General features: G+C 46.9%; 1 protein-coding gene across 1 annotated transcript in view; it reads right to left on the bottom strand.

Annotated features, from left to right (window-relative positions):
- The window catches only part of DGLUCY (D-glutamate cyclase), a 75,767-nt gene that overhangs the window by 14,028 nt on the left and 39,903 nt on the right, over positions 1-21,836 (bottom strand). Inside the window, 10 exon segments of the mRNA XM_063090156.1 lie at positions 3,227-3,346; positions 6,042-6,109; positions 6,111-6,188; positions 10,665-10,740; positions 10,743-10,763; positions 16,516-16,674; positions 16,677-16,723; positions 16,725-16,773; positions 21,200-21,305; positions 21,307-21,404. Of these exon segments, the coding sequence (XP_062946226.1) occupies positions 3,227-3,346; positions 6,042-6,109; positions 6,111-6,188; positions 10,665-10,740; positions 10,743-10,763; positions 16,516-16,674; positions 16,677-16,723; positions 16,725-16,773; positions 21,200-21,305; positions 21,307-21,404 (822 nt within the window).

The raw sequence follows: 21,836 nt of genomic DNA, 5'->3' as shown, positions 1-21,836 counted from the left end.
GAGAATTTTTCTAGCTATCTTTCTGTTATTGATTTCTAGTTTAATGCCATTGTGGTCTGAGAGCACATATGATTTCTATTATTTTTTATTTGTTGAGGTGTTTTTTATGGCCCAGAATGTGGTTATCTTGGTGAATGTTCCATGTGAGCTTGAGACTAATGTGTGATCTGCTGTTTTTGGATAAAGTAGTCTATGTAGGTCCATTATATACAGTTAATAGATGGTGCTATTGAATTCAACTATGTCCTTACTGATTTTCTGCCTACCTCATCTGTCCATTGCTGATAGAAGGATGTTAAAGACTCCAGCTATAAGAGTGGATTTATCTACTTCTTCTTGCAGCTGTGTCACCTTTTGCCTCATGTTTTGATGCTTTGTTGTTAGTTAGGTGTATACACAGTGATTGTTATATCTTCTTGGAGTATTGACCCCTTTATCATTATGTAATGTCCCTCTTTATCCCTTCTAATTTTCCTTGCTCTGAAGTCTGCTTTGCCTGAAATTAATATAGCTGCTCCTCCTTTCTTTTGATTAGCATTAGCATGGTTTCTCTTTCTCCATCCATTTACTTTTAATCTATATGTGTCTTTCTATTCAAAGTGGGTGTCTTATAGACAAGATATAGTTTAGTTGGGACTTTTTAAAAAAATTCTATTCTGACAATCTCTTTTAATTGGCATATTAAGAACAATGATGATCAGGTGATTATTAATATAGTTGGATGAATATCTACTATATTTGTTACTGTTTTCTATTTGTTGCTCTTGTTCTTTGTTCCTATTTTTGTCTTCCACACTTTTTCTGCATTTTGTGATTTTGATTTGAGCATTTTACATGATTCCATTTTCTTCCTTTCTTTACATATCAATTATATTTCTTTTCTTTTTTTAACCTTTCTTAGTGTTTGTACTAGAGTTTGCAATATACATTTATAGTGAATCAAGGTCCACTTTCAAATAACACTACCCCACTTCATGGGGAGTGCAAACACTTCATAATAACAAAACAGCCGTCCCTCCTCCCTCCCACCCCTTGCCTCATTGCTGTCATTCATTTCAATTAGACGTCAGCGTACATAAACAAAGCATACGTAATTTAATACAATGTTGTTATTTTGAACAAAACTGTTATCTGTTAGATCAATTAAGGATAAGAAAAATAAAATTTTTTATTTCACCTTCATTTATTTATTCTTCAATGCTCTTCTTTTCTTTATGTACATCCAAGGTACTGACCTGTATAATTTTCCTTCTCTCTGAACAACTTCTTTTAAAGTAAAGTGTTTATTTCTTTGTTTTCTTTCAAGATTTTTTCTTTATCCTTGATTTTCTGGTGTTTGAATATAATACGCCTAAGTATGGTTGTTGGGTTTGTTGGGGAGCGTGGCATTTATACTGCTTGGTGTTCTCTAAACTTCCTGGATCTATGGTTTGGGATCTGACAATTTGAGGAAATTCTCAGTCATTATTGCTTCAAATACTGCTTTTGTTCCTTTTTTTCCTCTCCTTCAGGAATAACATCCATTATATGGATGTTATACCTTTTATAGTCTCACAGTTCTTGGATATTCTGTTTTTCAGGGGGGGGGGTGTCCCTGTTGTCTTTTTTTCTCTTCGCTTTTCACATTTGGAAGTTTCTATTGTCATATCCTCAAACTCAGAAATTCTTTCTTTGGCTGTGTCCAGTCTACTAATGAGCCCATGGAAGACACTCTTCATTTCTGTTACAGTGTTTTTCACTTCTAGCATTTCTTTTTGATTTTTCCTTAGAATTTCCATCTCTCTGCTTATATTACCATTTGCTCTTGCATTTTTCTACTTTTCCATTCAGGTCCTTAGCATATTAATCATAGTTTTAAAAAAATTCCTGTTGTGATCATTCTAACATTCCTGACATATCTGACTCTTGTCCTGATGCTTGCTCAGTCTCATCAACCCAGGTTTTTTGCCTTCATGCATGTCTTAGAATTTTCTGTTGAAAGGTGAAAATGACGTACCTGGTAAAAGGAACTGCAGTAAATGAGCCTTTGGTAAAGTGGTGGTAAGATGTCGGGGGAGGGGAAGGGTTCTGTGCCCTATGGTTAGGTCTCACTCTTTTGATTCCCTGAACTGTGAACTTTACGAGAGCTTCTCAGCTTTGTTTCCCCTCCCTCCCTTAGGTGGGATAGGATGACTAGAGGGGGCAAGAGTTGGGTATATTCCTTCTCCTGGACAGGCTGGGGTCTGATAAAACCCAAGCAGGTTAGGCTCTGGTAAAATAGTTTCTCTCAAAGGCAGATCTCGTTAAGAAGAACAGAATGCTATGGAGTATTTCAAAATAATTCCTTTCTCCCTTCCCCCAGCCAGAAACACAAGGGACTTTTCTTTGACATTTAGTGTGAGACCCTAGTAGAGCTCCTAGAGGTAAAACCGACAAAAGCATGGAGATCCCTCCTTGATTTAAAAAATCCAGTGTGTCCACCTGGATTTTTTAACTCTCAGACGTCCATGCTGAGCCTCCAACAATTCATTAATTACAGTTCAGATTTTCTTGCCCCGGTACTGGCTCCAGGAGGTTTCTGCTCATCTCCAGGCTACTTTTTATCATGAAGTGGGTGACAGCTTTTCTCAGATATCTATTAATTTTCCTGAAACTTGTGTTGAGGTCAAGGGAAAAAGAGCCAGGTTTGGAAGAACCTGGACACAGGAAAGGTTGTTTCCTATGGGGAAAGGCAGCTGCAGGAAGGGATGGGGCAGCCCGGGGTAGAGGTAAGTGAAAGGAGAGGTGGGAAGCCTCTGTGTCCTCCAAACATTTACCAGACTGTTCTCTTCCTGTCCACCATGCAGTAGGCTCAGATGAAAGCAGAGAGAGGCCTTCCCTGACCACTGACCTAAAGTGACCTGCTGTCCTTGTCTCTCATCTACCTGTACTACTGCCCCTTAGCTCCTACTACTATTTAGAACCATCTGGTACATTTATTTGCCCAGTTCACTGTCTGTCTCCTAACCCTAGAATGGGAGCTCTGTTGGAGCAGGATCATTGCTGCTATAACCCCGGTACCTAGAACAATGCCTAGCACACAGTAAATGTTTGTTGAATGACTAAATGAGATTCCAAAGACTGAGAACCAGGTTGGTACCCTCTAGATTCTATTCAAGAAGGAGACAAGCTTCTGGTCTGGTCAGGCTCCAAGCAGGTCCCTTACCTGGGCAGCTGGGCCTGACTGGCCAGCCTTCTGAGCACTCACCAGCAATGACAGCAAAGTCAGCCTCCATGTGACAAGCAATGACATCTCCAGTTCGTATGCGCCTCTTCACGGCCTCCTTGACTTTGCCCATCCCAAGTTCATTGCCTCCATCACCAACTCCTGAAGGGAAGAGGAACCGAGTCAGTGCCCAGGATTGGGTCAAAATGGGGGTGGGATGGGGGTAGGGGTGGAGCAGGACAGCCCCTCCATATATGCTTTGTTGCCTCTGGAGGGGAAGGGATTGTTGGCTCTGGATATATTTTTAGACAACTAGAAGATGTCCTTTCCCTTGAGGTCTTCTAGAAACTTCTCTAGTTAAAAATGAGTCAGAGTTTGGAACCCACCAGAGCAGGGGCATGTCCCCTATCAGATTCCTCAGTCACTGATGGCTCACCCTCTATGTTGATAGTGCCAGGCCCATGGGAGATGCCAGTATGGTGACACTCAGGACCCAGCCCTGAGTGGCTCCCGCTCACTGAGCCCCATTAGTGTGACTGGATGACATTCCATTGGCACAAGGGCACTGGTGCAGACAGTTAAAGTCAGTTCTTTCATTTAATTTAAAGGCTTCTGTTTAAAGAATGTGAAATGTATGTGTGTTCATTCATTTTAATCTATACCAGGGGGTGCCTGGTTAACATCTGAAATACATTAATCAGGAATACACAGTCCAGGGGTGATTGGTTAGCATTTGAAAGGGACCACAGTCCAGAGGCCCATCTTATAATCAACACCACAGAATTTGTTCACTAGCATAATAAATGAATGCTAAAGAAATAAATGTTAGAAATCATTAAATTCATTGGTGAGATGAAAGGGGTTCAAGACAGGTGGATTGGCTAAACATAATTAACAGGCACCTCTACCCTTGTAGCAACAAGACTGAAAAATCTAGCAGCCCTATAGCCTTTGAGGTGGTGCTCTAAGCCTAAGGGACACCATTTGGCCCTGTGTCCAGTTATTTCTGGAGTTGAAGTAGAGTAGAAGTTGAGCTGAATCCTCCTCTGGACCACGGTGACAGCTGTCTTGACAACCTTTCTTGCAAGGCGCGTGTCCGAGTGCCTCAAGGACAGAAGGCTAGATCTCATCATCCCACAGAACAGGTGTACGACTGTCTTTTGTGTCTGCTTCTAGAAAAGCTTGGACTATGTGGAAGAATTCCACCAGAGGCTAGCGTTCATTGGGAAATGGCGGACAGGTGACCCACCTCAAGCATCAGAGACTGGATGTGGCCGAAAGACTCAGAGAACTGTGAATGACCAAATGCCTTAGATTCACACCCGACAGTTTTTCTCAGAACAGTTTTCTAGATCTACAACAGTCCAATGAATGAAGAAAAATAATACCAACACTTAGCATTGTTATTTTGTCTATTATGTCTCTTTTTTAGCATTTTATAAATTTCCTCTCACTTGTGCCTCATGTCCATCCTGTCGATGGTATCGTTACCCTCACTTGAGAGAGCTGGCAGTCTCCTAGAGGGGCAGCACTTGGTAGTAAGTGGAAGATGGAGACTTAAAACAGTGTCTTTATTCTCAATGGAGTGCTATGTTCGTGACCTGGCAGCAGCCCACAGAGCCTGAGGAATAGGGGTTTTGATGGAGCAGAGCAGGGAAAGGAACATTCAGGGGTAGTCCTGCTGGCCAGGGGGTTTTGGGAGGCCACAGGAGGGGCTTGGACTTCTGAGGCTGAGAGAAGGGTCTAGGGGTCCACAAAGGGGCAGTCTGAAGCTGCAAATGGCCAGCTCCACATGCTGTCTCCTGGATCTCGGGGCGTCACAGCACAGATCAGGAGCCCATTCAGCTGGGAAAGGGGACGTGCTCCAGCAGGTCCTTTGGAGCCTGGTTGCCCCTTTAGATGTGGAGACCACCTTTTCATTCTGCACCATGGGAATGCCTCCCTACCAGGTCACATGTTGTCCGCCTGCCCAGCCCAGTGACAGGAAGCAGAAGCCAACTGCACTGTGTGTACCACACCCACAGCCTCTTCTGGGAAAGGCCAGGAAGATTTGCAGAAATTTTCTAATCAGTCCAGAAGGCTTTCATTGTCTCAACAAGCACTCAAAAGCCAAATGGGACTAATGAGTCTGGGAAATACTCAGAAGTGTCTGAATGGAGAACAAATAAACATAGAATGACAAATAAGCCTTAATTACCCCAGGGCCTGAGACAACCTCCAGAGGGAGAAAAGTTGGTTCTCCCAGGGAGTTGCAAGAAGCCTTTCAGAAATTCAGAGAGGCAATGTGACTCCATGATAACAGCCTGGAGCCCTGGGAGTCCAAATTCTGCTCCAAATGCCACCAGCAAGACTAGTTAGCTGGGCAACCTGGATAGTATACTGCCTTATCTACTTCACAGGGTTTTAAAGAGACTTAAACAATACAATGGCTGTGAAACCTCTTGGAAAACTGTGAAGTTCTACACAAACAGCAATTATCACATTATTGTATTATTAACAGTGGAAATACTAAATGAATCATATCTTAGATATAACTAAAAACGAACATGCTTCATGAAATGATACATGGTATACCTGGTACATCCCATCCTATATGACCAAAATAATGGGCCTCAATTTTATTGTTATTATTTTATTATTAGTTTTATTACTATAGAGTCAGACAAATAGAATGTGTGTGTTTCCCTTCCTTGCTTGTGGGAATGTTGGGTTTCTAAATGGCGCTGTCATTAAACCATCTTACGACTGGAAAACTACGGTCCCCATGCAACTCTTTCCTGTCATGTGTTCAACAATCAATACAAAGACATTTAGGGCTGACACGTTCTCATCACATTCTCAGGGCTCCTTACTTTACCAGTTGATGAGATTCCAGGAATCTTCCTCGCTACAAGGAAAAGATCGTCAACGGAGTCCACTAAGTGCTATGTTCATCTTCCTGACATTGTAGTAATTACCGTCAGCAGCCCTTCCTGCTCGCTCTATGGCCACCAGGTGGTCAAATCTGTCAGGAAGCAAGGGCGGTGGGGTTGTGCCTTCTTGTGTTTGAGTGAGGGACACTCCAGGCTTTCTTTCATTCCTTCATTCCTACAGAACCTGAATGAACACCAACTCTGTGCCGGGTCCTGTGCCAGGCTACTCTATCAGTTCGTTTTAAGTAACAGCATCAGAATCTTAAGCTATTTCTTATAGAGTCAGAAGCTGTGAGAGTAGGGAAGACCATGGTCAGGGTTACGTGGTGGACAGGGGGCTGGGTGGGGACACTGCTGGCACCCCACCCCTTTATCCAGCACAGCAGCAGCCCCCAGAGCTGTGAGTATTGGCTGCTATTGGCTGCTACTGCCGCCCCCTTCCAGGATCTTGCTTGGTTTACAGACACAGAATAGACTGAAAAGGATTTGAATTGGAAAACAAATGGATCTAAGACAAGATAAACTTCTTTAGACAGACTGAGGTAGAGAACTAAGGGGCACAGATGGCGAAGTGGTCAGACAAGCTGTGGAATGAGATTGTCTAGGTTCCACTCCAGGTCCTCTTGCCACTGGCCTGGGGCAAGTTGCTTACCCCTTCCAACCTTCATTTTCTGCATCTGAAAGGTGACAACAGCACACCCACCTCATGCAGTGTTGAAAGGGTTGAATGGGAAAATGCTCGGGAGGCGCTTACCGTAGAGCCCCCACCCACAGCCCCCACCCATGTAGTCCTGAGTATTAGTTGTTGTGGTTGTTGCTGCTATTATCGTTAGCAAGAATAATGTTTCGATAACCCAATTTAAGAACATGAAAATTGCACTTTTACATCTCTCTAAATTCCACCCTCCTCCCACCCCCACCCCCCGCCATGCTGGAGTTCTTCAAATCTTAGCTCTATTAGGGAAGTGATAGGTCAGGTAAAGGGCATAAAGAAATATCATGATTTGTAAGAATGAATATACTAATAATAAATTTAAAATTTAAATTAAAAAAATCTTAGCTCTACTATGAAAATCAGTATGGCTATTCCTCAAAAAATTAAAAATAGAACATACCATATAATCCAGCAATTCCACTTCTAGGTATATATCTACAAGGAGTGAAAGCAGGGACTGCGACAGGTATCTGTCCACCTGTGCGCATTACAGTGTTATTCGCAATAGCCAAGAGGTGGAAGCAACCCAAGTGCCCACTGACAGGGGGATGGCGAAACCAAATGTGGCGTGTATACAAGGGAATATTATTCAGCCTTAAAAAAGCAGGAAATCTGACACATGCTACAACATGGATGAACCTTGAGGACGTGGTGCGAAGTGAAATAAGCTAATCACCAAAGAACAAATACTGTATGCCTCCACTTATATGAAGTGCCTAGAATCATCACACTCATAGAGAAAGGAAGTAGAATGGTGGATGCGGGGGCTGAGAGGGAGGACTGAGGGGCTTTTGTGGAACGGGTGCAGGAGAGGGAGGACTGAGGAGCTATTGTGGAACGGGTGCAGGAGAGGGAGGACTGAGGAGCTACTGTGGAACGGGTGCAGGAGAGGGAGGACTGAGGGGCTACTGTGGAACGGGTGCAGGAGAGGGAGGACTGAGGAGCTATTGTGGAACGGGTGCAGGAGAGGGAGGACTGAGGGGCTACTGTGGAACGGGTGCAGGAGAGGGAGGACTGAGGGGCTACTGTGGAACGGGTGCAGGAGAGGGAGGACTGAGGGGCTACTGTGGAACGGGTGCAGGAGAGGGAGGACTGAGGGGCTACTGTGGAACGGGTGCAGGAGAGGGAGGACTGAGGGGCTACTGTGGAACGGGTGCAGGAGAGGGAGGACTGAGGGGCTACTGTGGAACGGGTGCAGGAGAGGGAGGACTGAGGGGCTACTGTGGAACGGGTGCAGGAGAGGGAGGACTGAGGGGCTACTGTGGAACGGGTGCAGGAGAGGGAGGACTGAGGGGCTACTGTGGAACGGGTGCAGGAGAGGGAGGACTGAGGGGCTACTGTGGAACGGGTGCAGGAGAGGGAGGACTGAGGGGCTACTGTGGAACGGGTGCAGGAGAGGGAGGACTGAGGAGCTATTGTGGAACGGGTGCAGGAGAGGGAGGACTGAGGAGCTATTGTGGAACGGGTGCAGGAGAGGGAGGACTGAGGGGCTACTGTGGAACGGGTGCAGGAGAGGGAGGACTGAGGGGCTACTGTGGAACGGGTGCAGGAGAGGGAGGACTGAGGGGCTACTGTGGAACGGGTGCAGGAGAGGGAGGACTGAGGGGCTACTGTGGAACAGGTGCAGGAGAGGGAGGACTGAGGGGCTATTGTGGAACGGGTGCAGGAGAGGGAGGACTGAGGGGCTACTGTGGAACGGGTGCAGGAGAGGGAGGACTGAGGGGCTTTGTGGAACGGGTGCAGGAGAGGAGGACTGAGGAGCTATTGTGGAACGGGTGCAGGAGAGGGAGGACTGAGGAGCTATTGTAGAATGGGTGCAGGCTCTCGAATTTGCAAGCTGAAAAGAGTTCTGGGAACGGTGGTGGCTACGGCTGCACAAGAATATGAACGTACTTAATATCACTGAACTGTGTGCTTACAAATGGTTAAGACGGTCAACTTTATGTTATGTATATTTTGCCATAATAAAAAAATCTTGACTCTGAGTGCTTTTTCTGTAAATTTTATTTTAAAATAAAATCTGCATGTTTCTGGTTGTGCTAGAATGTGGTCGCACCACATATGTCCTGAACGAGTAGGCCATTGAGCAGGTCTCAGAATGTTCTTCTGAGGCTACGTGCCCAGAGCAGGGAGAGGCATCCACTGAGAAGCAGAATGAACAGGAGGAAAGAGCTTTGACCCTGAATGTCCTCTAGACCCACATCAGTGGTGACGAAAAGACAGTTTAGAAAAAAAGCTGCAGTTGTGACCGATGTATGCTTTGTTCTGGAGAGAGAACACTGTTTCTGGACCTTTCCTCTGGGGAGAACTCAGTTGCATACGTTGTAAAGGTGAACTAATTTTTTCATCCAGAAGGATCCGTTCAGCTACAGCAGGAAGTTAACTCACTCCTGGGAAGAGCTAACACATTTTCTCCGAGAGACGAATCCTCTCATCCCACAAGCAGATCTGGCTCACCTCCTGCGACTCAGCAAGCACAGCAACACCTACGTCACCTGGCGTCAGGGATCCCACCCGAGAGGGCTTTCTAGTTTCTCCCTTAGGAGCCAGAGCTCCTGACAGTGGTATGCAAGCTCTGGGGGGGGTTATAAACATTTCTAATACGCACCACCTGCATTCTTACAGCTTTAAATAGCATATTGGATCCGCGATCGAACTTTTCCTTGGTGACTCAGGAGGTTCATTACCAACAGCAGACTCTGCTGTGAGCTGCGATAAAGCTATGCCCTCACGGCCTATTAATGCAGCGTTTTTAGATTCTAAGCAGACATTTGTTAATGGGTTGTGAAGTAAATTTATCAGCATTTTTTTTGAAAAGCGGAATAGAACAGAATTGAACACAATGAAACAGTCTGGAATAAAAAAACATCGGAGTACATTGCACATAGCAAAAGTCAATCCTGTTTTTTGAAATTTCTATTTCAGTTGTGTGTGTGTTTACTGGTTTGCAATGTAAAATGTATTACACACACACACACACACACACACACACAGAGTTTCATTAGAGAGTACTGCTATGGGTTAAATGTGTCCACCAAAAGTACTGGAAACTTGACCCCCACTGTAACAGTGTTAAGAGGGTGGGAAATCCAATGAAGGCATTTAAAAGGTGGGGCCTTTAAAAGGTGATTAGATCGTGAGGACTGTGCCCTTGTGAATGAATTGATCCATTCATGGAGTAATGAGCATGGTTCTGATGGCTTTTTAAGGAGAGCGAGTGAGAAGTTAAGCTCGCTCTTGCTTAGGCTATTCTCACCACATAATATCCTGGTCGTCATAAAACTCTGTAGAGTTCCCACTAAGAACAAGGTTCTCAGGTGCACCTCCCAGACTATGGACTTCTGAGCTTTGAACTGTAAGAAGTAAATTTCATTTTATAAATTACCCAGTTTCAGGTATTCTGTTATAAGCAACAGAAACAGACTAATACGAGTACTTACCATTACTATAAAGGCATACAATGATATTTCTATTTCTATTTCATTTTCTAAAGGTGCTGGTTATCCCAACTGAAACGTCACTTCTGTCTAATAGGTTATGACCACAGTTTGAGAAACTGCTAGTCTTTTTTCTTTTTTTAAAAAAATTCTCCTATCTCCTCCTCGGGAAGACATGCCATCTCTCCCTACAGACCAGGGACCTGCTATTTCTAGAAACACCCTGTGAAGTCCCCAGTAACTCTCGAAATCCCCCAGCCTCATTTGTTAGTCTGTTCCATCAGAACCACTGCTTTCCTGGGCTCATAACTTTGTTCCCTCTGAAAGGCTGGGGTGTGCAGAGACTCTGTGGGTAAAGTAAGAGCATGTGGGCTTTTCCACCATCACCCACTTAAACTGGGATGGGCCATACATACCTAGGTGACTTGGGGTCCCCATCTTTGTACAGAAATGCCTGAGCAGCTTCCACAGATGCACCTTGGTAAGTTAACAAGGGATCCGTGTCTTCAGAACACCTTGAAAATAAAGGCAGAGGGTGGACACCTCAGCCCCAGTGCTGCATTCTGGGAATTCATGTTGGTTTTCCAAAAGCTTCTTTGGAGAGTATCATTACCATTATTGAATGATGTCTTCCTGTCAAATGCTTTGTCAGGTAGGCCAAGTCTGCGACACAGAGGATGTTTAAGTTTACTTTTGGTCCTGAGTAATCTCTAGGGTTGGCGGGGGCTGGGGGGTGGAGTCAGGCTAGTATGGACTAGCAAATACGCTGTATGCAAGATACTCATAACACCACTTGACCAGAAGGCCTATTGCAGCCCACTGCCATTGTGAGTGCTGGATATCCACACTTTCACACCCCCACAGTCACAGTGTGCCAGCCCTCTGTTAAGCACTTGACATGCACACTCTCATTTAATTTCCACAATAATTCTGTGCCATGAGAACCATTATTATCCCCAATTTACAGAGGAGGAAAACTGAGGCTCAGAGAAGTTAAATAGCTTGGGCAAGGCCGAGTATGTATATCAGTGTCTCAACTCCAGTTCTCATTCCAAACTCTCACCTGCTCCCCACCCCCATGCCTCCCTGCACGTCTTCAGGGAAGTTCAAGAACAATCGAGGGAAAGTCCCAGAGTCTGAGCCTTGGGTTAACTATTTGTATTGGAGTATTTCCAAAGTAATTTGATTCTTAAAAATAACACCTTTTCAATTACAAAAATAATACCTATTATAGAATATGTGACATATATACAAAAATCCCAAAATATAACTAATTTGGTTTTCATGAACTAATCTACCTCACAGCAGTTTGGGGTGGAATCCTGGCGTATTCAGTGCCCAGGACCAAGTGTTCTTCAAGCACAGTTTACGACAGCAGACAGAGGGCCTGGGCAGGGGTCTTGGACCCAGCACTTATGGTCCTGCTGGTTCTGCTCTGTGGCCCGGGAGGAGTACCAAGGGGCAGCCCAGGGGGAGCTTCAGCCACCTCCAGCTTCTCCATCATCAGCCCCTCACACCTCTCACGTAATGCCAACCTAAGTAAACACGGGTTTTAACCGTCTCTCTTAAAGCCACGTGCTTGCATTGTAAATTCAGCTTCAAGAAGGCTGCTTCCAGCTTCTCCACCTTGTTGCCACCCCAGTGCCTCTTGGGAGCTGTTGCTGCCTCCCCATGGGTGGATGGGGCAGGTGGAGGTGAGGAACAAGAATCATTGTCAGAGATCCTGAAGGACCCCTTACTGTGGCTGCCTCCCCAGCCCACCTGTCTCAGTTGGAGAAAGGCAGGTAGATGGTAGTGGTCCATCAAGGGACACTCACTGAGGACATTCCACATGCGAAGCCATAAGCTAGGGAATTTGGGGTGGGGGCATCACAACCAGCTGAAAGACTCAGCCCCTCCCTGTTTGGTGGGGGCAGCCAGCTGACCCAGAAAGGGGGCTGAACTTAGAGCCAAGCACCCTGGGTGGGAATCCCATGCCACCCCTAGCTGTGTGACCGGGGGCAAGCCGTGTAAACTCTCTGAGCTTCAGGTTTGTCCTCTGCAATGGGGGTTAGTAATGCCCACCTCCCAGAGTGCTGTGAGAGCACAGTGACATGACACGTGCCGAGTACCTGGCTGGGAGCCTGGCACACAGAGGTGCTTGGGAAAGGCCGACTCCTTCTTACTTCCTCAAAATTGGATCGAGGATGTACGATCCTAGTAAGAAGGGGTGCCAGGGAGCCCAACAAGACAGGGGGCACAATGCACCCCAAAATGGGGCACAAGCATGAGAAAGCACACAGAAGAACCTCTGAAGAGGAACCTCGGGGCAAGAGGGGCCCCCGCTTCTGAGCTACAAAGAAAGATCTTCTATGCTCAAGACAGAGGAAGAAATGACTCTGCCTTTTCTTCTTTAAAACATTTCCTGGGCATCCATTGTAAAAAGGACTGCAATAATTTTCACTAAAAGGCCAAATTGCTTTTACTTTCCTCATACAAAGGTAATGAAAGTTCTGCAAAAATCCGATCTAGCAAATTCCACCTCCCGAGCCGCCACGTGGGCGAGCCCCAGTTCTGAGCGCAGTCCAACAGGAGCCTCTGAGCCGAGCTGTCAGGTGCACAGAGGGCAGAGCGACTGCTGGGAAAGCAGGTGGCTAAAAATACCCACCCCCGCTCTGTCAGGTGGAAATGAGTGCTGGCCTGCCAGCGGCGCTTGACACAGCCGGCCGTCCCTTCCTCCTGATGACTCTGCTCCAGGACAGCATGGCCCCTTGGTTTTCCTCCTGCCTCAGCCCTGCTCCTCTCAGTGACCCCTGCTGGCTGCTCTCCCCTTCTCCTCATCCTCTTAATGTGGGGAGTCCCAAGGCACAATCCTGGGTCCTTTGCTGTCTCCACCTACTCCCACCGTGATCTCATGCACGGCGTGGCTTTAGGGGCCATCAATATGCCACCAGCCGTCCAGTTCACCATGCTGGCCCAACTGCCCTCCTGAAGCATCTCCTACATCCAGCTGTCCACTTGACTTCTCCACTGTGTGTCTAACAGGGAGACCTGCAAGTAACAGGGTCAGACCTGCACTCTTTTTAAAAGAAATTTAATTGTGGCAAAATACACATAACATAAAGTTAGCATTTTAGCCATTTTTTAAAGTTTATTCATTTATTAATATTATTATTTTTTATATTCTATGATGTTGTTGTGGAGCAGCTAGTGGGGAGGGGGAGAAGGGAAAGGGGAAGGACATAGGGTGGAGAAGGAGGAAGGAAGAGGGGAAGGGTTGAGGCCTGTGGCACCCCCTCATTCCTGCAAGGGAGACCAGGGGGCTTTCAGCGGTGGCCCGGTCATTGCTGAACTGGGTGCAGATGTCAGTGGGGTGTGGCTGAAGCCCTCGCCCCCCACCGCTCTAGCTTGGGAGCCTGGGGCACTTCCCGCAGTGGCTCATGTGTCACTGGCCTGGTTTCAGGTGGGAGGGGCGTGGCTGAGGCCCTCGGCCCCCTGCCGCCCAGGCTCGGGCCACTTTAGCCATTCTTAAGCACACAGTTCAGCCATGCTCACACGGTTGTGCAGCCATCACCCCCAGCCACCTGCAGAGCTCTTTGCATCTTCTAAAACTGCAACTCTGCACCCACTCAACAAGAACTCCCCACTCCCTCCTCCTCCCAGCCCCTGGAAACCACCACTCTACTTTCTGCCTTTATGAGTTTGACTACTCTACGTATCTCATGTAGGTGGAATCATATAATATTTATAACTGGCTTACTCATTTAGCATAATGTCCTCAAGGGTCATCCATGTTGTAGCGCGTGTCAGAATTTCCTGTGTTTTTAAGGCTGAATAACATTCCCTTGTATGTACAGCCCGCATTGTGTTTATCCATTCCTCCATCCATGGGCACCTGGCTTGCTTCCACCTCCTGGCTAGTGCAAATAATGCTGCTGTGAACTTGGGTGTGCAAATATCTGGTCATGTCCCTGCTTCTACTTCTTTGGGGTATATACGTGGAAGTGGAATTGCTGGATCACACGGTGTTTTCTATTTTTAATTTTTTGAGCAACCACCATACTGGTTTACATAGCATCTGCACCATTTTATAGTCCTGCCAACAGTGCATCAATGTCAAACCTGGACTCTTGATTTACCCCCCAACTTTGCTCCCCTCATGGTCTTCCCCATCCCAGTTCATGGCAAATCCATCCTTGTAGTGACTCAGGCCAAAAATCTCAGAGCAATGCCTCCTGTCCCACACCCACATCCAGTCCATGCAGAAATCATGTTGACTTTCTTGCAAAACATACAGCATCCAGCTACCTCTTACAACCTCCACCTGTACCTGTACCATTCATCTCTTTGGGTTCCCCTGAAACCAGAGCCTGAGACTTGGTGCAGGTGGTTTCTTGGGAGATGGTACCATGAAGCAGGTGGGAGGGAACAGGGAAATCCAATAGGAGGGGCTGTTTTCAAGGGTGCTGCTCTAGGAAGTGGTGTCTTAGTTCCACTGGGACCTGTGTGTCTCCAAAAGATGAGAGGCAGGACACCTATCCACTAGCTCTTGTCCCTTGTGGGGTGGGGGTGCCCTGAAGGCACCAGCCCCGCACTTCAGGGTGAAGTGTTTTCCGCAGCTTTAGAGAGGCCCTGCAGACCTCTGGCTCGCAGTGGGTCCCGGTCAGGTCATTGTGACTCGGGGCTTCCAGCCCAGTTGTGGCTGAAATCAGATGGGTCGAAAGGGATGTTCCATGGGTACCACCCACTCTAAGCCACCTCATCTCCCACCTTCAATAACCAGACCAGTCTCCTGTTTCTACTCTTGCCCCCACAGCCACCCAATGATCTTTTATACCCTAAGGCAGAACATGGCCCTCCTCAGCTCAGGGAACTCCCAGGGCTCCCCGTCTCACCTGGAATAAACACCCAGGTGTCCACAGTGTCCCCTGAGGACCTTCCCCATCTGGCCCTCTTACCTCTCTGTCCCCCTGTCTGACTTCTCTTCTGCTCATTCACTCCGGGCCAGTCAGCCCTTTCTTAAACCTGCCAGGCCCCTGCTCCACCTCACAGCCTCTGCCCTGGCCACTGCCACCGTCTGGGACACTCTGCCCTCCACCAGCCCAGCCCATGCCCTCATCACCTTCAAGTCTGGGCTCAAATATCACCTTCTTTGTAAGGTCTTCCCTGATAATCCCGTTTAAATTACGAGGGTACTTCAAAAAGTTCATGGAAAAATAGAATTAAAAGATAACATGAATTTTTCCATGAACTTTTTGAAGTCCCTCATGGCAGCGACCACCTGGTTTCCCACTCTTCAGCCCCCTTATCCTGGTCCACTTTGTCCCGTGGCGTCATCACCCTCTAACACACCATATGCTTTCCCTTGTGCTGTTGGCTGTCCGTCACACTCCACTCGAAGATACGCTTTGTCGGGGCAGGACTGCTGTTAGTTTTGTTCACGGGTGGATCTCAAGAGCTAAAAATAGTGCCTGGCGCATAGTAGGTACTCACTATGCATTTGTTGCATGAAATGGATTCTGTATGTACAGAACAGCCTTTTTGAAACTTCTAACATAATCGGTGCTTTAGGGTACGGATTACTGGAGTTGAAGTCCTTTTTAAAATGCTAAAAGGAAAAAAGACTTCTCTGAAGAATGCGTTTTGCAGGACACAGAGGGATAGGTAGCGGGAGGCAGGTTAGATTCACCAGGCTTCCAGCTTCTGCCTGCATAACACTTCCTGCAGAATGGAGGAGGGGCGAGTAGTTGTTTACACTGAGTCCAAGGCCTATCTGGTCACGCTGACAGTGGTACCACAGTCTTGCATCTCTAATAACTGCAGCTCTAATGCCCACCTGGTGCTCCTCGTGCAATCCTACCCATCTGGGCCACATGGGACATTGCCATCTGAGGCTTTCAACAACTCCATATTCCACTAACCCTCCCCAGCTCCAGCAGTCCAGGGCTGCCCTGGGCTGCTGACAGTACTGGGCAGGTCGCTCTCTACCTCTCACAGGGAGGGCAGCAGGTGTACAAAAGGGATCATGTGTTTTGGAGCCAGGTGAACACAAGTTCAAATTCCAGCTCACCATTCCTGCCTGGGTAAGTCACCTGGACCTCCAAAGCTTCAATCTCTTCATGTATAAAATGGGAATAATGCTGCTTACAACAAAAGAATTGTACTGAGCTCCAAGGAAAATGCCTTGTGTCAAGTGCATAGCCCTGTGCCTGAACTCCTGGAAGTTCTGCAGCCTCTGCCCACAAAGGCCCGTTTGGGGAAATGGACCAAGCCCATCTCACGGCTCACCTTGCTTGACAGCGTCTTCAACAAGCTTCTCGTGTAAGCTCAAGGCTCTCTGGTCAACAACCATGGAGACCTCCTTCTCCAAGGCCTGCAGGAAGGCAGCCAGAGCAATGGCTCCCAGTGGGCCATCTATCTCTTCCGGAGGCTCATGGTTGAAGTGTGGGGGAACCCGGTGGAGATGAGCACGGAGCGGGTGTGGGACAGCGACAGAGGCCTTCAGCAGCTCATCTTTACAGAGCAGGTGCCCGATCCCCCGGTTGCCTGAAATCACAAGAATAAAATAAAATAAAATAAAATCACAAAATAAAGTAATTGTGTTTAAAGTAGAAACTTATGCTAAGAGCAGTTTGATTTGTTTATTTGCTTTGTTTTTTTTAAGGAGTCAATTTGAGGGATGAGGCAGAGACTGGGAATTGCTCCCCAGAATGCTTTTCTTTCTTCCCCTTGGGCAGTGGAGGGTAACTGGGTAAATGGCTAACCAGCCTCCCTTACAGTTAGGTGTGGCCACAGACTAGGTTCTCTCTGGACCATGAGTGACCTTCCACCTCCCTTGTGCACCTCCAGCCTCCTTCCCTTTTCCTGGGGCTGGAATGTTGATAGCTAGAGCCCCCTGCAAGTCACATGATGAGACGTCAGAGCTCCAGGGTGCCCAAGTGACTGTGTGGAACAGATCCCCCTTCATCATGACCCAGAACACTCACCCTGGAAGATCCACCCTGGACTGTTAAGAGAGAGGGGCATAAACTACTGTCTTAGAGCAAAGCATCTTGGGGCTCATTACAGCAGTTCAGAGCCCTAACTAATGTATAGGGGAATGTATAAGGAGGAAGGGAAATAGTACTTAGTTGGGGATTCCCCAAACAAGACCCTAAGACAAGGACTTGGGTGCAAGTATTTCAGTGGGAGGTGATCCCAGGAAACACAAGTCAGAAGACGGGGAGAGGGAAAGACCACTACAGGACTGTGAGTGAGCAAGTTAACTCTGCAGGGCACTGGAGCTCAGTCCTGCTTGAGATGCTCTAAGAAGCCGTGGGGTACGCACCACCCACAGGCTCTTGTCCCCTACTGGGGGAAGGCACCCCCAGGCTGTGCCTGCTGTGGTGGAGGTGGCTCTGGAGGTCGGTACAGAGAAGGTGTCCTCAGCTGGAGGAGCAGAGAGACCCGGGCCTAAGGTGGCAGCTGCGGTGCTGGGAGCCCCTCACTGCAGCTGCAGGTGAACCCCACCCAGCAGGCCCAGCTGGGCAGCATGGCCTCCCGACTCTCACCACACACCACTGTGCCTTTGTCCACACTCAGGTCACCTCAGAGCAAAACGATGCCCTCCGAAGGCAGAGTGTGACTCAGAACGTCCACCCCAGCAGTGGCTGAAATCAGAGGTGGGCCAGAGGGACGTGAAGGGACATTGGCTTGCAGTCTAGGTGCCTGGAGAAGATGGAGGACACAGGGTTTGGGTTCCCGTTATGGAGGAATGGTTCTAGATTTAGAATCTGGAAACTTCCATTCCAGTCAGTGCTGGCACATCGTAGCTGTGTGACCTTGGCCTTGTCCCTTGACCTCTCTGAGCCTCAGTTTTCCTACGTGGAGAATGGGGGGTGGTCCAGGCATAGGAAGCTGTGGGCACATGGCCTCTCACATACTGCTGGGGCAGTTCTGTCTGGAAGATGATTTGTATCTTAGATTTACACATTCCACTGGAGCCAGCAATTCACTTCTAGTATTCAGTATTCCTAACAAAGTGACATAGGTATGTACCCAAATTTAGGTGTAAGGATGTTTGCTGTAGCATTGTTTATTGTGTCAAATAATAGGATATTAATAAAATAGTGGAATATTCGTAAATTCAATTCCATGCGGACATTAAAAAGGATGTTGTAGAAGACCATTTCATGACATGGAAAATGTTCACAATATATTAAAAAGTGAAAAAAGCATGTCCTAAAATAGTATCACCTTATGATTCAAGAACATATACACATGCGTGCACAGGTCCAAGACGGAAGAAAAAGACTTTAGGGGCAACTAGCAAAATGCTAATCTTGGTTAATGGTGAGATTCTGGTAGTTTTTATTGCTTCTTCGGTTTCATATATTCTCTGATGCATCTACAATGAACAGGAAGTACTGTTGATGAAAGGGGAGAGAAATAACAACATTTTTAAGGAAAAAAAATTGAGATGTAAGCTATTTCGTAGGGTGTGGTGAGCACCAAGGGAAAGAAGAAGGACGAGACAACTTGGTCAACCGTAAAGCAGGACATACATTCACGATGACTTTACTACCGGTGCACAGATCACTGCTACCGACCCTGTACTCCTGCATGTGCTCCAGGCACCTCCAATGCAAGCCAACGTCCTCTCAAACATGACTGAGTGGTTCCATTATTATGCCCAGTGAGTAACGCTCTGTACACCTCCGTTAATCTTACATCTGCTTATTTAATGTAGTGGGAATCAAAAGTGTCTGCTGTTCTCAAGGATTAAAGATGGTCCTTAACAGACAATATTGGCATATCCAGACAGTCATAAATCTGCCCTCTCCTGAGCCTCATGCTTCAAGCCGCGACTCAGTCTGCACGCGCACTGAAAGGCGGTGGTGTGGGTGACCTCTTGGATCCTCTTTATTAAGCAACGGGTGTATCACGTCTGCAGTAAATTTACTTCCCAATTACTTTTTTATCTAAGCTAATGGCAGAGTTGATAAGTGATCTTCCCTCGTGACCCTGACCTAAGTGGGAGAACCATCAGCCTGGGTGAGAGTGTTTGTGAGGGAGAAAGTATTGAAAAAATATTTTTTAAAAATATCCGCCCAGGAGATCAACTATGTAAGAGACTCTAGGTAAATACACAGCCACAAGCATGTGTCCTAGAAGATGGATCTGTGGTGGGCATATATCCCAAATTTACTGTGTGTTTGTATGTAAAGGAAACCATATTCTCTGCAAAATGAATGAATGAACAACCTAACAGAAAAACAAGCAAAGAGCTGCGTCCGGTGGTTTAGCAGGAAGCTTAGTTACTACAAACCCCCGTCACTGCAGGACAACTCTCCATGCTCCCAGCCCCGTGGAGAGAATCGGACATTTCTATGGCTCTCCTGAACTGCCACATTCTCCACCACAGTGCCGGCCAGTGACACTCTGCTCTATGGCCCTGCCCAAGTGTTCTCTTTAAATAGTCACTGGAATCAGCTCTGTCTGGGTCTTGGGAGTCTGGCCAAGTGGGTTAACCTCCCCCGGTTGGCCTCACCCCTGTGTTCTCCATGGAGGTCCACCACCATCAATCCAGGTATCTGCCTGAGTCAGGTGGGCTAGCAGGGAGGCCACATTTGCCTTCTCCAGACATTCCAGAGACAAAGGGTGGTTAGACCCCAGGTTTAGGAACACAGCCCATGAAAAGGTGCAGAAGACGGAGTGGGATATGAGCCAGGAGACACTGGAGCACTCTTACTGCCCAGGTGAGACTGTGTCATACCATTTAGACTCAGATTCTAATTTAGCCAACATTTATAAATCATGAACTTTGGAGTCAGCTGACATGGGTTCAAGCTCTGCCCCGGCCATCTACTAGGTATGTGGACAAGGGCAAGTTTCTTAACCTTATGTGCCTCAGTTTCCTCATCTGTTAAATAAAGTTAATAATAGCTGCCCCAGAGACATTGAGAGAATTTAACTAGAAAAACATGTAAATGTTTTCAGCTTGATGCCCAGCACAGTAAAACTCAGTAGATGATAGCTATTGTTCTTATTACCTGTCACAACCGCAAGAGAGAGGTATAAATTCTTACTACTCCTGTTATACTGATGAGGAAGCCAGAGGGCGAGTCTTCACTGTAATTCACTCAGCAGCGTTTGCCAACAAATGAACTGAATTTACCTCGCACAACAGCAAGTGAAACAGCACTCCCTGCTGGCCACCTGGGATTAGAAATTAGGCTCTTAAATGAAGATGCATCTGGAAGTTAAAGGCCCCTCAACCAGCTTTCAGCAAACCCCTTCCTCATTGGAATCAGCAGACCTTCTAGAAGATTCCACCAGCCCTGTTCCATGTCTAGAAAACCAGCAGCTGGCAAACCACAGAAGAACTGCCCCTTCTCCGAGAGGCAATATACAATACACAGGTTGGCTGCAAACTGCTGTGAAGCTGTAGCTACAGGATCCTGCCCACCGGGACCCCCGAAGGAGAAGCATCCAGCACTCACCCCCACACCCACTGCTGCTTAGTGTGTATATATATAAACTATCCTATGCCCAACCCCAGGGCCATGGCACAAAAGGGAAAGATTAGAGACATTATTAAATACACGTGTAACTTTATAAATGATGGCAGTTGCCCACCTAGGAGCCATTCTCCCTTTTTTTTCTTGCCTACCTAACCCCATTTGGTTCTGGATGGCAACGTGTCCAAAGAACAAACTCACCAAAGTCTTTCTCATGTTAAGTGTTGAAATTTAGAACAATAACAGAAAAAAGCCATAAGGAAGAAAACGAAAATCATACATAATACTACTACCTAGAGATCATCAATGGCAGCACTTTGGTGCATTTACTTCTAGCCTTTTGGGGATTCATATATAGTATAAACATTCAAAAAATAGGACTGTGGGTAGTTTGCATCCTGCCTTTGTTATTGAATGTTACATTAGAGAAGGATTTCTCCAGGTCGTTAAGGTGTGCATGCTTTGTTTCCTACCTGGGTCTACTGCAATGACAGTCTCCAGTTCTCTGATCTTCTGAGCCGCTGAAGCTGATGCAACGCTGTAGTGCAAAGGATCCTGGGAAATGTGACGGACCTCTGGAAATTCTCTCAGAGTTGAGACAACTGGCTGAAGCGTTTGTGTCCTTCAGGTTCGTCATAACTGTGTAGCCTGGCATGCTGGTGAAAGCCAGTGGGGCCTCTAAAACATACAACAGGAGTCACTGAGCCTAGCACGTCATCAAGCCCAGTCCATTGTCATCTAGCCCACTGTTGACAGGAGAGATGGCACCCCTGCACCGACTCTGCCAACAGCACTCCCTGCACTGCTCGCTGACACCAAGGTCAGAACAAGCTGGCTTGTGGCTCAATCAAGTTCCATCTAAACGTTGCCTCCAATTTTTAGGAAAGTGAAGACGAGTTTGAGTATGGGAAAAGAAGTAAGGTACAGTCCCAGCTGGAGTTACTTCTCTAGGAGTTTCCATCAACTTAATCCACGGATATCAGAAAATATTTACTGAACTCCTGCAATGCATGAGACCAGCTTGCTTTACTTCCCAGCAAATGTTAGATCTGGTAACCTCTGTGAATGCAGTTTCTATTTTTCTCTCATCACTTCTATTTTACTTTGGTT

The sequence above is a fragment of the Cynocephalus volans genome, chromosome 3 (genome assembly GCF_027409185.1).
Source record: "Cynocephalus volans isolate mCynVol1 chromosome 3, mCynVol1.pri, whole genome shotgun sequence".
Lineage (NCBI taxonomy): Eukaryota > Metazoa > Chordata > Mammalia > Dermoptera > Cynocephalidae > Cynocephalus > Cynocephalus volans.
This window is presented reverse-complemented; position numbering and strand designations above follow the sequence as displayed.